Here is an 18308-nt window from a genome sequence, read left to right on the forward strand (position 1 = left end):
CGGAAGAGCGCCGGCGTCAGCGGGCGGCGGCTCCGGCCATCCCTCGGGAACGGCGGCATTCCCGGGAATCCCGGCCCCCCGCCCGCACCTCCGGGATGCACGGCCATGCTGGAGATCCACTGGCAGTTGCTCTGGAGCTTCTTGGTGAGCTCCTGGCGGAGCAGGTTGTAGACGCGCACGGAGCGCTGCGAGGCCACCAGGAAATAGGGCCGGAGCGGGTGGAAGCGCACGCACTGGATCATTCCCGGGCTTTTCCGGAAGGGATCCTGGCTCCAGCGGCGGCTGCTCTGGTGGATCAGCACCTGGCGGCTGCCGGGATTGCGGAGCACCGAGGCCCAGTAATCGCCCTTGGCGTGCCACGTCACCTGCGTCACCGGCTGCCGGAGGGAGACGGGGGGTGGGATGTGGGATACGGGATGTGGGAATGGGATACGGGATGTGGGATGTGGGATGTGGGAATGGGATACGGGATGTGGGATGTGGGATGTGGGATACGGGATACGGGAATGGGATATGGGATGTGGGATACGGGATGTGGGATGTGGGATATGGGATATGGGAATGGGATGTGGGATGTGAGATATGGGATACGGGATGTGGGATACGGGATACGGGATATGGGATGTGGGATATGGGATACGGGATGTGGGATACGGGAATGGGATATGGGATGTGGGATATGGGAATGGGATACGGGATATGGGATATGGGATGTGGGAATGGGATACGGGAATGGGATATGGGATGTGGGATATGGGATATGGGATATAGGATATGGGATGTGGGATACGGGATGTGGGATATGGGATATGGGATATGGGATACGGGATGTGGGATGCGGGATGTGGGATACGGGATATGGGATATGGGATATGGGATGTGGGATACGGGAATGGGATATGGGAATGGGATATGGGATATGGGATACGGGATGTGGGATATGGGATATGGGATATGGGATGTGGGATGTGGGATATGGGATGTGGGATGTGGGATGTGGGATGTGGGATGTGGGATACGGGATGTGGGAATGGGATACGGGATGTGGGATGTGGGATGTGGGAATGGGATACGGGATGTGGGATGTGGGATACAGGATACGGGAATGGGATATGGGATGTGGGGTACGGGATGTGGGATGTGGGATATGGGATGTGGGATATGGGATATGGGAATGGGATGTGGGATGTGAGATATGGGATACGGGATGTGGGATACGGGATACGGGATATGGGATGTGGGATATGGGATACGGGATGTGGGATACGGGAATGGGATGTGGGATGTGGGATATGGGATGTGGGATGTGGGATATGGGATGTGGGATATGGGATGTGGGATGTGGGATGTGGGATATGGGATGTGGGATGTGGGATGTGGGATGTGGGAATGGGATGTGGGATGTGGGTGAGATCCCGACCCTCTGGATCATCCCAGAGCTCCCCAGGGAGGGAATGGGATATGGGATGTGGGAATGGGACGGGATTGGAATGGGGATGGGGATACAAATGGGAATGGGATGGGAATGGGGATGGGACGGGTAAAATCCCGACCCTCCGGATCATCCCGGAGCTCCCCGGAGCGGGAATGGAGGGATTTGGGAAGGGGTGAGGGCGGGGTTTGGTTGGTGGGAATGGGAAGAAGGGAATGAGGAATTCCCGGGAGAAAAGTGGGATTGAAGGGATCCAGGGGGGATCCAGGGCGGGATCTGCTGGCAGGGAACAGGGACAGGAGCAGAGGGAGCGGCCTCGGGCTGGGATTTTTGGGAATATCCCCCTGGAATTGCGGGCAAACGGGGATGGGCGGCCTCGGGAAGCAGGGCAGGGCCGGAGGCCAGGGATTCCCGGGAAAAGCTGGGAAAAGGGGCCGATCCCAGCTGGAATTCCGGCGGCTCCGAGGCGCCGGGAAATGTTCCCGGGGATCCCCGGAATGTGGGGCTGGGGAGAATCCCCCTCCCCCACCCCCTGGGAAAGGCTCCGGGATTGCCGGGAATGGGAAGGGATTCGGGGATGGACACGGAGCCTCCGGACTCCCGGGATCCCTCCCTTGGGATGCGGAGCAGGGACCAAGGATCCCCTGGGAATTCTGTCCCTCGGGATGCAACGCGGGAACGAGGATCCTGCCAGGATCCCGGGCTGGGATTGATCCCACAACCTCCCAGATCCCGGGAATGCCGATCCCACCCAAATCCTGGGAATGCCGATCCCACCAGATCCTGGGAATGCCGATCCTCCCAGATCCTGAGAATGCCGATCCCCCCAGATCCCGGGAATGCCGATCCCACCCCGATCCTGGGAATGCCGATCCCACCCAAATCCCGGGAATGCCGATCCCATCCTGATCCTGGGAATCCCAATCCACCCAAATCCCAGGAATCCCGATCCCACCCAAATCCTGGGAATGCCAATCCCACCCCGATCCCGGGAATGCCGATCCCATCCCGATCCCGGGAATGCCAATCCCACCCAAATCCTGGGAATGCCGATCCCACCCCGATCCCGGGAATGCCAATCCCACCCAGATCCCGGGAATCCCAATCTCCCCCCAAATCCCGGGAATGCCGATCCCACCACCCCTGAATCCTGGGAATGCTGATCCCACCTTGCCGTGCTGCACCAGCAGCCGGATCCCCTTCCCGCGCTCCTCGGGGCCGGCCGGGATCCAGCGGACGGGCTGGATCCGCTCCTCCTCCGGAGCCTCCCAGGAATCCAGGAGCTGATCCGTGGCCGCCACCAGCAGCCGGTCCCCGAGGCCCGGATTCACCAGGAGCACCTGCTCATCCCTAGGGAACGGGATCGGGATTGGGATCAGGGGGAATCTGGGATCAGGGAACCCTCCCTGGAGCTCCTGCTCATCCCTAGGGAACGGGATCGGGATCAGGGGGAATCCGGGATCAGGGAACCCTCCCTGGAGCAGCTGCTCATCCCTGGGGAATGGGATTGGGATCAGGGGGAATCCGGGATTGGGGGGAAATCAGGGATCAAGGAATCCTCTGGGATCAGGGAACCCTCCCTGGAGCAGCTGCTCATCCCTAGGGAACGGGATCGGGGGAAATCTGGGATCAGGGGGAAATCAGGGATCAAGGAATCCTCTGGGATCAGGGAACCCTCCCGTGGAGCTCCTGCTCATCCCTAGGGAATGGGATCAGGATCAGGGGGAATCCGGATTGGGGAAATCTGGGATCAAGGAATCCTCTGGGATCAGGGAACCCTCCCTGGAGCAGCTGCTCATCCCTACGGAATGGGATCGGGATCAGGGGGAATCCGGGATTGGGGGGAAATCCAGGATCAGGGAACCCTCCCTGGAGCTCCTGCTCATCCCTAAGGAATGGGATTGGGATCGGGATCAGGGGAAATCCGGGATTGGGGAGAAATGTGGGATCAGGGAACCCTCCCCTGGAGCTCCTGCTCATCCCTAGGGAATGGGATCGGGATCAGGGGAAATCCGGGATCAGGGGGAATCCGGGATCAGGGAACACTCCCTTGGAGCTCCTGCTCATCCCTAGGGAATGGGATCAGGGGGAAATCAGGGATCAAGGAATCCTCTGGGATCAGGGAACCCTCCCCTGGAGCTCCTGCTCATCCTTAGGGAATGGGATCGGGATCAGGGGGAAATCTGGGATATGGGGGAAATCCTGGATCAGGGAACCTCTGGGATCAGGGAACCCTCCCTGGAGCTCCTGCTCATCCCTGGGGAACGGGATCAGGGGGAAATCTGGGATCAGGGGGAAATCCTGGATCAGGGAAGCCTCCCTGGAGCAGCTGCTCATCCCTAAGGAATGGGATTGGGATTGGGATCAGGGGGAAATCTGGGATCAGGGGGAAACCTGGGATCAAGGAATCCTCCTGTGGGATGGGATCAGGATCAGGATGGGGACTGGGATCGCGATCGGGACGCAGGGAGGGATTTGTGGGATCTGCCAGGTGCCAGGACATTCCACGGGGAGGGAATGAGGAGGGAAGTGGGAGGGAAAAAGGAGGGAATAAGTTGGGAATAGGGAGGGGAAAAAAAAGAGGGAATAAAGAGAGATAAGGAGGGAAAAAGGAGGGAATTGGGAGGGACTGGAGAGGGAATAAGGAGGGAACTGGGAGGGAACTGGGAGAGAATTGGGGTGGGAAAAAGTCGGGAATAGAGGGGGGATCGGGAGGGAATGAGGAAGGAATGAGGAGGGAAAAAGGAGGGAATAGGGAGGGATCAAGAGGGAATAAGCAGGGAATGTTAGGAGGGAATAAAGAGGGAACTGGGAGAGAATTGGGAGGGAATTGGGGTGGGAAAAAGGCGGGATTTCGGAAGGAATTGGGAGGGAATTGAGAGGGAATTGGGGGAATTAAGGAGTTAGGAGGGGATTAAGGAGTTAGGAGGGGCTTAGGGAGTTAGGAGGGGATTAGGAGGGGAAAAACCGGGAATTAGGAAGAAATTGGGAGGGAATTGGGAGGGAATTGGGGGAAACAAAGGGAGTTAGGAGGGGATTACGGAATTAGGAGGGGATTAAGGAGTTAGGAGGGAATTAAGGAGTTAGGAGGAGCTTAGGGAGTTAGGAGGGGCTTAGGAGGGAATAAGAAGAGGGATAAGGAGGATCCAGCACCATTCCCGAGGCAGGGAATGACGGCTGCGGCCCCGGAGGATCCCCCGGGCTGGGAAATGGGAACACCGGGATGGATTCGGCCGATCCCGACCGAACTGCGGATCCGGGATCCCTGATCCCGAGGGAATGCGGGAAGGATCCCGGGGAACTCACACGGCCACGGCCACCAGGGAGATGCTGGGATTGGGATTCCAGGCCACGCTCTTGACCACGGATCCGACGGGAAGGGTGCGGAGGCAGCGGGCGCTGCTCACCTCCCAGAAACGCAGCGTGCCGTCGTCGGAGCCTGGGACGGGATGGGATTGGGATGGGATTGGGATTGGGATGGGATTGGAGTGGGATTGGGATTGGGATGGGATGGGGATGGGGATGGGGATTGGGATTGGATTGGGATGGGATTGGTGTTGGATGGGAATGGGATTGAGATTGGATTGGATTGGGATTAGGATGGGGAGGGGATGGGAGTGGGATTGGGATTGGGAGTGGGATGGGAATGGGATTGGGATGGGTTGGGATGGGATGGGAATGGGAATAGGGATTGGGATGGGAATGGGATTAGGAATGGGATTGGGAATGGGATGGGGTTGGGATTGGGATTGGGATGGGCATGGGATGGGATTGGAGTAGGATGGGGATTGGGATGGGATGGGATGGGATGGGATGGGATTGGGATGGGGATGGGATTGGGATGGGATTGGGATGGGAATAGGGATTAGGAATGGGATTGGGAATGGGATTGGGAATGGGATTGGGATTGGGATGGGAGTGAGATGGGATGGGAATGGGGATGGGATTGGAATGGGAATGGGATGGGGATGGGATTGGGATGGGGATGGGGATGGGGATGGGGATGGGATGGGATGGGAATGGGAATGGGATTGGGATTGGGATGGGATGCGATTGGGAATGGGGATGTTATTGGGATTGGGATTGGGATTGGGAATGGGAACAGGAATGGGAATGGGAATGGGAATGGGAACAGGGATGGGAACGGGAATGGGAATGGGAACAGGAATGGGAACGGGAATGGGAACGGGAATGGGAACGGGAACGGGAATGGGAACGGGAATGGGAACGGGAATGGGAATGGGAACGGGAACGGGAATGGGAATGGGAATGGGAACGGGAACGGGAATGGGAACGGGAATGGGAACAGGAACAGGGATGGGAACGGGAATGGGAATGGGAACGGGAACGGGAACGGGAATGGGAACGGGAACGGGAATGGGAACAGGAATGGGAACGGGAATGGGAACGGGAATGGGAATGGGAACGGGAACGGGAATGGGAACGGGAACAGGAACAGGAATGGGAACGGGAACAGGAACAGGAATGGGAACGGGAATGGGAACGGGAATGGGAACAGGAACAGGGATGGGAACGGGAATGGGAATGGGAACGGGAATGGGAACGGGAATGGGAACGGGAATGGGAACGGGAACAGGAATGGGAACGGGAATGGGAACGGGAATGGGAATGGGAACAGGAGGAGCCATTCCCTGGCAGCCGCCATTCCCTTCCCAGCGCCTGAGATTCCCTGGCACCCCCAATTCCCAGCGGCCGCGATTCCCTGAGGTTCCCTGAGGTTCCCTGAGATTCCCTGAGGTTCCCTGAGATTCCCTGAGATCCCCCAGAATTCCCTGGCTGCCCCAATTCCCAATCCCTCTCCTGCCCCATCACACCATCCCCATCCCATTCCCAGAATTCCCGTCCCATTCCCATCCCATTCCCATCCCATTCCATCCCATCCCATTCCCAGAATTCCCATTCCATTCCCATCCCATTCGCATCCCATCCCCATTTCCATCCCCGTTCCCATTCCCATCCCATCCCATTCCCAGAGTTCCCATTCCCATCCCCAGAATTCCCAATCCCATCCCCATTCCATTCCCAGAATTCCCATTCCCATCCCCAGAATTCCCATTCCCATCCCCATTCCATTCCCAGAATTCCCATTCCATTCCCATCCCCATTCCCACCCCATCCCCATCCCATCCCATCCCATTCCCAGAATTCCCACTCCCAGAATTCCCATTCCCATCCCATCCCATTCCCATCCCATCCCCATTTCCATCCCCGTTCCCATTCCCATCCCATCCCATCCCCAGAATTCCCAATCCCATCCCATTCCCAGAATTCCCAATCCCATCCCATTCCCAGAATTCCCATCCCATTCCCATTCCCATTCCATTCCCAGAATTCCCATTCCATTCCCATCCCCATTCCCACCCCATTCCCATCCCATCCCATCCCACCCCATCCCATTCCCACAATTCCCATCCCACCCCATCCCATTCCCACAATTCCCATTCCCATCCCATTCCCAGAATTCCCATTCCCATCCCAGCAGCTCTCCTGCTCTCCCACCCATGGCTGTTCCAGGGGCAGGAACCCCAGGATCGGGATCGGGATCGGGATCGGGATCACGCCGTCGTTTTTCCCGCCTGATCTCAGCCCCATTCCCAAACCAGAGCCAGGAATTCCAGGTGGAGCAGCCCGAGCTGGAAAACGGCTCCGTGGGCCGGGAATTGCAGCCGTTCCCAAATTCCAGCCGCTCCCATTCCCTGTTCCCGATTCCCAGTACCTCCCATTCCCCGTTCCCAGTTCCCAGCCGCTCCCATTCCCGGGAATTCCCGATCCGGGGGCGGATCCGTACCTGACACCAACCACTGCCCAGTGGGGGACACGCTCAGGGTCCGGACCAGGCTGGAATGGCCGCAGTAAATCTGGGAAAAAAAAACGGGAATGAGGGAGAATCCCAAATCCTGGGAGTTCCGGGGCTCCTCCCTGGGAGCCTCCGGAATCCTCGGGAAGGGAGGAGGGATTTGGGATCTGGAGGGAGCATGGGATTTGGGATCTGGCGGCCCTGAACCCAAATCCACAGGGATGGGAAATCCTGGGAATGGGGATCCCCAAATCCCGGCCCTGATCCCATCCCAAATCCACAGGGATGGGAAATCCCAAAAAAATCCCCAAAATTCCCCAAAAAATCCCCAAAAATCCCAAATCCCGGCCCTGATCCCATCCCACAAATCCTGGGAATGGGGATCCCCAAATCCCAGCGCCAAACCCATCCCAAATCCACAGCGATGGGAAATCCTGGGAATGGGGATCCCAAATCCCGGCCCTGATCCCATCCCAAATCCACAGCGATGGGAAATCCTGGGAATGGGGATCCCAAATCCCGGCCCTGATCCCATCCCACAAATCCTGGGAATGGGGATCCCAAATCCCGGCCTTGATCCCATCCCAAATCCACAGCAATGGGAAATCCCAAAAAAAATCCCAAAAATCCCCCCAAAAATCCCCAAAATTCCCCAAAAAATCCCCAAAAATCCCCAAAATCCCAAATCCCAGCCCCGATCCCATCCCAAATCCACAGCGATGGCAAATCCTGGGAATGGGGATCCCCAAATCCCGGCCCTGCTCCCATCCCAAATCCACAGCGATGGGAAATCCTGGGAATGGGGATCCCAAATCCCGGCCCTGCTCCCATCCCACCCCCCCAGCGAGGGCGATTCCAGCCGGGAATGGCCGCTCCAGCCCGGAATTCCAGCCCGGGCAGCCCTTTCCAGGGGGATATTCCCGAAAATCCCAGCCCGAGGCCGCTCCCTCTGCTCCTGTCCCTGTTCCCAGCCAGCAGATCCCGCCCTGGATCCCCCCTGGATCCCTTCAATCCCACTTTTCTCCCGGGAATCCCCAGCCTCACTCCCTGCCCTGCTTCCCGAGGCCGCCCATCCCCGCGATTCCAGGGCGATATTCCCGGAAAAAATCCCCGTTCCCAGCTCCGCTCCTCCCTCACCAGGGCCTGCGTGGTCGGGAAGGGCTGCAGATCCCGCGGCCTCGGAAGTTTGGGAATGAGATCCTCGGGATCCACGTTGACCTGCGGGATGACACCAATCCAGGCTGCTCCAACCCTCCGGAGCTTCCCGGGAAACCATTCCCGGCTCCGTTCTCCAGCCGGGAATCGCCCCCCGCGCGCATTCCCGGCGTTCCCAGCTCCTCGTTCCCGGTTTTTTTTTTTTCCCGGGATGATCCGGGATTCCCCACCCGCATTTTGCGCTGCCGGGGGCACAGGTAGAGGTCGAGGCAGCGCTCGAAGCGCTCGTGGATGAAGCGGGAATAGGCGGGAACGGCGCGGAGGCTCCGGAATTTCTGCGGGATGAAGTTCAGGCGCCGCTCGGCCGGCTCCTGCTGCTCCCAGGCCAGTTTCTGTGGGAATGGGAATTCTGGGAATTCTGGGAATTCTGGGGATGGGGGATGGAATGGGATGGGATGGGGATGGGATGGGATGGGGATGGGAAATGGGAATGGGATTGAGGACGGGAGTGGGAATGGGATGGGAATGGGGAATGGGATGGGAATTCTGGGAATGGGAATGGGATGGGATGGGATAGGAATAGGAATGGGAATGGGGATGGGAATTCTGGGAATGGGAAGGGAATGGGGATGGGAATGGGATGGGAATGGGGAATGGGATGGGAATTTTGGGAATGGGAATGGGATGGGATGGGATAGGAATAGGAATGGGGATGGGGATGGGAATTCTGGGAATGGGAAGGGAATGGGGATGGGAATGGGGGATGGGATGGGAATTCTGGGAATGGGAATGGGATGGGAATTCTGGGAATGGGAATGGGATGGGATGGGATAGGAATAGGAATGGGGATGGGATGGGAATTCTGGGAATGGGAAGGGAATGGGGATGGGATGGGATGGGAATGGGGAATGGGATGGGACTGGGAATGGGAATGGGAATTCTGGGAACGGGGATGGGATGGGAATGGAATGGGAATGGGGGATGGGATGGGAACAGGGGATGGGATGGGGATGGGAATTCTGGGAATGGGAAAATAATGGGAATGGGATGGGGATGGGATGGGATAGGAATGGGAATGGGGATGGGAATTCTGGGAACGGGAAGGGAATGGGGATTGGGATGGGAATGGGAATTCTGGGAATAGGGATGGGAATTCTGGGAATGGAATGGGTATGGGATGGGAATGGGATTGGGATTGGGAATAGGAACGGGATGGGAATGGGAATGGGGATGGGATAGGAATGGGATGGGGATGGGATGGGGATGGGATGGGATGGGATGGGATGGGATGGGATGGGAATGGGGATGGGATAGGAATGGGATGGGGATGGGATGGGATGGGATGGGATGGGATGGGATGGGATGGGATGGGATGGGATGGGACACGCTGCGCTCGGGAGGAGCCATTCCCGAGGGTCGGGATCGCTCCCGTCGGCAGCTCCTTGGCCGAGATTTTCCACCCTCCTCATCCCACCGGGATCTTTTCCACCCTCCTCATCCCACCGGGATCTTTTCCACCCTCCTCATCCCACCGGGATCTTTTCCATCCTCATCCCATTGGATCTTTCCCGTCCTCCTCATCCCCCTGGGATTTCTCTGCCCCCTTTTCCCCCGTCCCCTCTGGCTTCATCCCGCCAGGACAAATCCCGCTCCGGAACCTTCTCCCAGTTATCCCGGGGCTCCATCACGACCACCCCAATTCCTGGGAACCGATCCCAAACCTCCCCCTCCTTCCACGGGATCCTGGAACGGTTTGGGTGGGAACTCGGAGCCGATCCCATCCCACAGGCAGCGACAATTCCCACTACCCCGGGACGCCTGGGACACTTCCAGGCACGAGACATCCCACAAATTCCCTGGGAAAACACTTCCAGCCTCCACGGGATCCCCCAAATCCCCTCCACGGAGCGGATCCCGCCGCGTCCCAATCCCCGGGGATCTCCTCGGCATTCCCGGCGTTCCCGTTCCGTCACCTCCTCGGGGCTGAGCAGGAATTCCGGGGGGGGGTTGTAGGACTCGGCGTGTCCCGGCAGCGGGATTTTGGGAGCGGGGACGTGCATCTTGTGCCGGCCCAGGATGGAGTCGGGATCCTCCCGCGCCCACAGGTCGTAAAACGTGGGAATGTTTTCCTTGGGTTTCCGGGGTTGGATCCAGCCCATCTTGATGGCGTGGACCAGCTTGGACACCTGCGGGGGTGCGGAATTCCCGGGATTTGGGGTGGGGAGGGGAAGGGAGGGGTTTCCCGCCATCCTCATCCCACCGGGATTTTTCCAACCTCATCCCACCGGAGCTTTTCCATTCTCCCAATCCCACCGGGATCTTCCCAATCTCCTCATCCCATTGGGATCTTCCCACCCTTCCCAGCCCCACTGGGATCTTCCCAGTCTCCGCATCCCCTTGGGATCTTCCCAATCTCCTCATCCCATTGGGATCTTCCCACCCTCCTCAGCTTTCCCACCTTCATCCCACCGGGATTTTTCCAACCTCATCCCACCGGAGCTTTCCCACCCTCCCAATCCCACTGGGATCTTCCCAATCTCCTCATCCCATTGGGATCTTCCCACCCTCCTCAGCTTTCCCACCCTCCCCATCCCACTGGGATCTTCCCAATCCCCTCAATCCACTGGGATCTTTCCATTGTCCTTGACTCTTCCATCCTCTTTGACTTTTCCATCCTCTTCATCCCACCGGGATCTTTCCGCCCTCCTCATCCCACCGGGATCTTCCCACCCTCCCCATCCCATTGGGATCTTCCCACTCTCCTCATCCCATTGGGATCTTCCCACTCCCCTCAATGCACTGGGATCTTTCCGTCCTCCTTGAATTTTCCATCCTCCCAATCCCACAAGAATCTGCCCACTCCCCTCATCCCACCGGGATCTTTCCACCCTCATCCCATTGGGGTCTTCCCACCCTCCCCATCCCACCGGGATCTTCCCAATCCCCTCAATCCACTGGGATCTTTCCGTCCTCCTTGCATTTTCCATCCTCTTCATCCCACCGGGATCTTCCCACTCTCATCCTACTGGGATCTTCCCACTCTCCCAATCCCACCAGGATCTCTCCACCCTCCTCATCCCACCAGGATCTTCCCATCCTCCCCATCCCATCGGGATCTTCCCACTCTTCTCAGCTTTCCCACCCTCCTTTCCATCCCACCGGAGCTTTTCCAACCCTTTCCTTCCCATTGGGATCTTCCCACCCTCCTCAGCTTTCCCACCTTCATCCCACCGGGATTTTTCCAACCTCATCCCACCGGAGCTTTCCCACCCTCCCAATCCCACCGGGATCTTCCCAATCTCCTCATCCCATTGGGATCTTCCCACCCTCCTCCCATCCTCCCCATCCCATCGGGATCTTCCCACCCTCCTCAGCTTTTCCACCCTCCCAATCCCACCGGGATCTTCCCAATCCCCTCAATCCACTGGGATCTTTCCATTGTCCTTGACTCTTCCATCCTCTTCATCCCACTGGGATCTTCCCACCCTCCCCATCCCATTGGGATCTTCCCACCCTCCCCATCCCATTGGGATCTTTCCACCCTCCTCATCCCGTTGGGATCTTCCCATCCTCATCCCATTGGGATCTTCCCACTCCCTTCATCCCACCGGGATCTTCCCACCCCCATCCCGTTGGGATCTTCCCACACTCCCCGCTCCCCCGCCGGCGTTCCGGTCTCTCCCGCCCGTGTCCCACCTTCTCCTTCTCCACGAGGGAGGGGATGAAGCTCCGTTTGTCCGCGGGCCGGTTGGTCACGGGATGGATCCGAACCTCGTGGCTGAAGAAATCCACGGCCGGCTGGAAAACCGGGAATGCTGAGCCCCCAGACCCCATTCTCGGCGGGAATTTCACTCCCAGGGCCTCCCCTCTCACATTCCCAATGGGAATTCCACTCCCGGGGCCTCCCCTCCCCCATTCCCAGTGGGAATTGATCCCGTTCCCGGCGGGAATTGCGCTTGTTCCCGGCGGGAATTGATCTCGTTCCCAGCAAGAATTGATCTCGTTCCAGGTGGGAATTGATCTTGTTCCCGGCAGGAATTGCGCTCATTCCCAGTGGGAATTGATCCCATTCCTGGTGGGAATTGCCCTCCTTCCCAGCGGGAATTGATCTCGTTCCCAGCAGGAATTGATCTCGTTCCCGGCGGGAATTGCCCTCCTTCCAGAGGGAATTGATCCCGTTCCCGGCGGGAATTGCGCTCATTCCCATTGGGAATTGCCCTCCTTCCCGGTGGGAATTGATCTCGTTCCTGGCAGGAATTGATCTCGTTCCTAGTGGGAATTGCCCTCCTTCCAGTGGGAATTGCGCTTGTTCCCAGAGGGAATTGATCTTGTTCCCGGCAGGAATTGCGCTCATTCCCAGTGGGAATTGATCCCATTCCTGGTGGGAATTGCCCTCCTTCCTGGCAGGAATTTATCTCGCTCCCGGCAGGAATTGCGCCCATTCCCAGCAGGAATTGATCTCATTCCCGGCAGGAATTGTGCCCGTTCCCAGTGGGAATTGTGCTCGTTCCCAGCGGGAATTGCCCTCCTTCCCATTGGGAATTGATCCCGTTCCCGGCGGGAATTGCGCTCACTCCCAGCGGGAATTGCGCCCGTTCCCGGCAGGAATTGCGCCCATTCCCAGCAGGAATTGATCCCGTTCCCAGCAGGAATTGATCCCCTTCCCGGCGGGAATTGATCCCGTTCCCGGTGGGAATTGTGCTCTTTCCCGGTGGGAATTGTCCCGTTCCCGGTGGGAATTGATCCCGTTCCCGGTGGGAATTGCGCTCACTCCCGGCGGGAATTGCTCCCTCACCTCGTAGGGATCGAAGTTGACGTCCCCGAATTGGCCCCTCTGGAGGCGCTGGATCAGCTCCAGCTGCTCGTCCGACAGCGGCACCTCGGCCCCCGTCAGCCGCTCCTGCACCGTCCGCCTGCCGGGATGGACACGGATCCCAGGGATGGACACGGATCATAGGGATGGACACGGATCCCAGGGATGGACACGGATCCCAGGGATGGACAGGGACCGCCGGGATGGACACGGATCCCAGGGATGGACAGGGATGGACACGGATCATAGGGATGGACAGGGACCGCCGGGATGGACACGGATCATAGGGATGGACACGGATCCCAAGGATGGACACGGATCCCAGGGATGGACAGGGACCGCCGGGATGGACGCGGATCCCAGGGATGGACACGGATCCCAGGGATGGACGCGGATCCCAGGGATGGACAGGGACCGCCGGGATGGACACGGATCATAGGGATGGGGGATGGATCCCAGGGATGGACAGGGATGGACACGGATGTACAGGGATGGACAGGGAACACCAGGACGGACATGGATCCCAGGGATGGACAGGGATGGACAGGGAACACCAGGATGGACACGGATCATAGGGATGGGGGACGGGATCCCAGGGACGGACACGGATCCCAGGGATGGACACGGATCCCAGGGACGGACACGGATCCCAGGGATGGACAGGGATGGACACGGATCCCAGGGATGGACACGGATCATAGGGATGGACAGGGACCGCCGGGATGGACACGGATCCCAGGGATGGACACGGATCATAGGGATGGACACGGATCCCAGGGATGGACACGGATCGTAGGGAGGGGGGACGGGATCGCAGGGATGGACAGGGATCACCAGGATGGACACGGATCATAGGGATGGACACGGATCATAGGGATGGGGGACGGGATCACAGGGATGGACAGGGATCACCAGGATGGACACGGACCGTAGGGATGGACACGGATCCCAGGGACGGACACGGATCCCAGGGATGGACAGGGATCCCAGGGATGGACACGGATCCCAGGGATGGACACGGATCATAGGGATGGACACGGATCCCAAGGATGGACACGGATCCCAGGGATGGACACGGATCATAGGGATGGACACGGATCATAGGGATGGACAGGGACCGCCGGGATGGACACGGATCATAGGGATGGACACGGATCCCAGGGATGGACACGGATCCCAGGGATGGACACGGATCGTAGGGATGGGGGACGGGATCGCAGGGATGGACAGGGATCACCAGGATGGACACGGATCATAGGGATGGACACGGATCATAGGGATGGACACGGATCCCAGGGATGAACCGGGATGAACCGGGATGGACACGGATCACCGGGATGGACAGGGACGGGATCACCGGGATGAACCGGGATGGACACGGATCACCGGGATGGACAGGGACGGGATCGCCGGGATGGACAGGGATGGACACGGATCACCGGGATGGACACGGACCACCAGGATGGACACGGATCATAGGGATGGACAGGGATGGACAGGGATCACCAGGATGGACACGGATCATAGGGATGGAAAGGGATGGACAGGGATCACAGGGATGGGCAGGGACGGGATCACAGGGATGGACAGGGATGGACACAGATTGCCAGGATGGACAGGGACGAGATGGACAGGGATCGCCAGGATGGACAGGGACGAGATGGACAGGGATCGCCAGGATGGACAGGGACGAGATGGACAGGGATCGCCAGGATGGACAGGGACACGATCCCAGGGATGGACAGGGATTGCCGGGATGGACACGGATCCCAGGGATGGACACGGATCACAGGGATGGACACGGACCACCAGGATGGACACAGATCACAGGGATGGACACGGATCACCAGGATGCACACAGATCATAGGGATGGACACGGATCATAGGGATGGACACGGACCACCGGGATGGACACAGATCATAGGGATGGACACGGATCACCGGGATGGACAGGGACGGGATCGCCGGCATGGACAGGGATGAACACGGATCACCAGGATGGACACGGATCACCGGGATGGACAGGGACGGGATCGCCGGGATGGACAGGGATGGACACGGATCACCGGGATGGACACAGATCATAGGGATGGACACGGATCACCGGGATGGACAGGGACGGGATCACCGGGATGGACAGGGATGGACACGGATCACCGGGATGGACACAGATCATAGGGATGGACACGGATCACCGGGATGGACACGGATCCCAGGGATGGACAGGGATGGACACGGATCACCGGGATGGACACAGATCATAGGGATGGACACGGATCACCGGGATGGACACAGGTCATAGGGATGGACACGGATCACCGGGATGGACACAGGTCATAGGGATGGACACGGATCACCGGGATGGACACAGATCATAGGGATGGACACGGATCACCGGGATGGACAGGGACGGGATCACCGGGATGGACAGGGATGGACACGGATCACCGGGATGGACACAGATCATAGGGATGGACATGGATTGCCAGGATGGACAGGGACGGGATGGACAGGGATCACAGGGATGGACAGGGATGGACACAGATCGCCAGGATGGGGGATGGGATCACCGGGATGGACAGGGATGGACAGGGATGGGATGGACAGGGATCGCCGGGATGTGGGATGGGATTGCTGGGATGGACACGGATCGCTGGGATGGACAGGGATGGGGGACAGGATGACCGGGATGGGGGACGGGATCACAGGGATGGACAGGGATGGACAGGGATGGACAGGGATGGACGGGGATGGACGGGGATGGATGGGGATGGACGGGATGGGGGATGGGGGATGGGATCGCCAGGATGGACACGGATCGCTGGGATGGACAGGGATGGACAGGGATGGACAGGGACAGGATCACCAGGATGGACAGGGATGGACAGGGATCGCTGGGATAGACAGGGATCACCGGGATGGACAGGGATGGACAGGGATCGCTGGGATGGACAGGGATCGCTGGGATCACCGGGATGGACAGGGATCGCTGGGATGGACAGGGATCGCTGGGATCACCGGGATGGACAGGGATCGCTGGGATGGACAGGGATCGCTGGGATCACCGGGATGGACAGGGATCGCTGGGATGGACAGGGATGGACAGGGATGGACAGGGATCACTGGGATGGACAGGGATGGACAGGGATGGACAGGGATGGACAGGGATGGACAGGGATCACTGGGATGGACAGGGATTGCCGGGATGGACAGGGATGGGATCACCAGGATGGGGAAGGGGATTGCTGGGATGGGGAAAGGGATCACTGGGATGGACAGGGATTCCTGGGACTGGGATATGGATACAGGGATGCAGAGGGATTCCCGGGATGCAGAGGGATTCCCAGGATGAGGACAAGGATGCAGAGGGATTCCCGGGATGTGGACAGGGATGCAGAGGGATTCCCGGGATGCAGAGGGATTCCCGGGATGTGGACAGGGATGCAGAGGGATTCCCAGGATGCAGAGGGATTCCCAGGATGAGGACAAGGATGCAGAGGGATTCCCGGGATGTGGACAGGGATGCAGTGGGATTCCCGGGATGCAGAGGGATTCCCGGGATGCAGGGGATTCCCGGGATGCAGAGGGATTCCCGGGATGCAGGGGATTCCCGGGATGAGGACAGGGATGCAGAGGATTCCCAGGATGCAGAGGATTCCCGGGCCACAGCCAAGGATGGATGGGAGGGAGGGCAGCTCCGTGCCAGATCCCGAATCCTCCTGTCCGGAATCACCCCGGGAGACCCCAGGGAGGCTCCAGAACCCTGAATTCCAGGAATTTGGGCAATTCCAAGCCCCAAGTTTGTGGCCACACAAACTCCCCGTGCGGAGCGGATCCGTGAGGTCACGGGATGCTTCGGGATCCTGCCATCCCAAGGTTTTCCAAGCCCTTTCCCGCCCGGCCTGGGCCTCTCTCCCGGGATTTCTCACCAGTATTCCGGGTTTTCCATCTTCTCCAGGAACAGGTCCAGCTCGTCCTTGCTCCGGAGGGGTTTGTAGATCCTCCTCCCGTCCAGGTCGTAGCCGACGTGCGGGAATTCCTGGTACCATTCCATGGGAATGTTCCCCACCGTGTTCCGGATGTCCTGCGGGACAAACCCAGGGAACGGCGTGAGGGGAGGGCACGGAATTCCGGGGAAAACCCCGGAGATGCTTCCAGAGGCTGAAGGGAGAGCGGGGGGAGGGAGCCGGGATAAGGGAGGAGGGATGGGAATTCTGTCCCTCCTTGGGATTGGGGAGCTGGGGAAAGGATCCTGTCGGGATCCTGTCCTTTGGGATGTGGAGTTGGGGGGGAGGAGCCTGTTGGGATCCCATCCCTGGGATGTGCAGAGAGGTCCCAGATCCCGTTGGGATCCCATCCCTGGGATGTGCAGAGAGGTCCCAGATCCCGTTGGGATCCCATCCCTGGGATGTGCAGAGAGATCCCAGATCCTGGATTTTGACTCTGATTCCCTGGATTTTGACTCTGATTCCCTGGATTTTGGGCTCCGATTCCCTGGATTTGGGCTGCAATTCCCTGGATTTGGGCTGCGATTCCCTGGATTTGGGCTCCGATTCCCTGGATTTCAGCTGCGATTCCCTGGATTTGGGCTGCAATTCCCTGGATTTTGACTCTGATTCCCTGGATTTGGGCTGCGAATCCCTGGATTTCACCTGCGATTCCCTGGATTTTGACCATGATTCCATGGATTTCAGCTGCGATTCCCTGGATTTTAGCTGCAATTCCCTGGATTTTGGGCATCCCTGTGCCCCCAGCCTCTGACCGGGATCATCTCCGTGTCCCTGGCTGCGATTCCCTGGATTTTGACCATGATTCCCTGGATTTGGGCTGTGATTCCCTGGATTTGGGCTGCGAATCCCTGGATTTCAGCTGCGATTCCCTGGATTTGGGCTGCGATTCCCTGGATTTCGGGCATCCCTGTGCCCCCAGCCTCTGACCGGGATCATCTCCGTGTCCCTGGCTGTGATTCCCTGGATTTTGACTCTGATTCCCTGGATTTGGGCTGCGAATCCCTGGATTTCAGCTGCAATTCCCTGGATTTCACCTGTGATTTCTAGATTTTAGCTGCAATTCCCTGGATTTGGGCTGC

At 58.9% G+C, this 18308-nt stretch overlaps 1 protein-coding gene and 1 long non-coding RNA gene across 4 annotated transcripts in view; both read right to left on the reverse strand.

The window, feature by feature from the left end:
• BOP1 (BOP1 ribosomal biogenesis factor) overlaps positions 1-18308 on the reverse strand; it is a 99214-nt gene that overhangs the window by 3223 nt on the left and 77683 nt on the right. For all 3 annotated transcript variants that reach the window (XM_032125550.1, XM_032125561.1, XM_032125572.1), the window contains 10 exons: positions 17149-17303; positions 13201-13318; positions 12102-12203; positions 10379-10591; positions 8636-8797; positions 8388-8468; positions 7242-7311; positions 4739-4871; positions 2602-2782; positions 89-377 (listed from right to left, as the gene is read on the reverse strand). In XM_032125550.1, coding sequence (XP_031981441.1) covers positions 89-377; positions 2602-2782; positions 4739-4871; positions 7242-7311; positions 8388-8468; positions 8636-8797; positions 10379-10591; positions 12102-12203; positions 13201-13318; positions 17149-17303 — 1504 coding nt within the window. The remainder of the gene's footprint in view (positions 1-88; positions 378-2601; positions 2783-4738; positions 4872-7241; positions 7312-8387; positions 8469-8635; positions 8798-10378; positions 10592-12101; positions 12204-13200; positions 13319-17148; positions 17304-18308) is intronic.
• LOC116451838 lies at positions 10703-11809 on the reverse strand. The gene is made up of 4 exons (XR_004243352.1): positions 11789-11809; positions 11676-11695; positions 11319-11338; positions 10703-10724 (listed from the first exon to the last, which is right to left on the reverse strand). It is a non-coding gene; the product is annotated as an uncharacterized LOC116451838 (long non-coding RNA).

The sequence above is a fragment of the Corvus moneduloides genome, chromosome 1 (genome assembly GCF_009650955.1).
Source record: "Corvus moneduloides isolate bCorMon1 chromosome 1, bCorMon1.pri, whole genome shotgun sequence".
Taxonomy (NCBI): domain Eukaryota; kingdom Metazoa; phylum Chordata; class Aves; order Passeriformes; family Corvidae; genus Corvus; species Corvus moneduloides.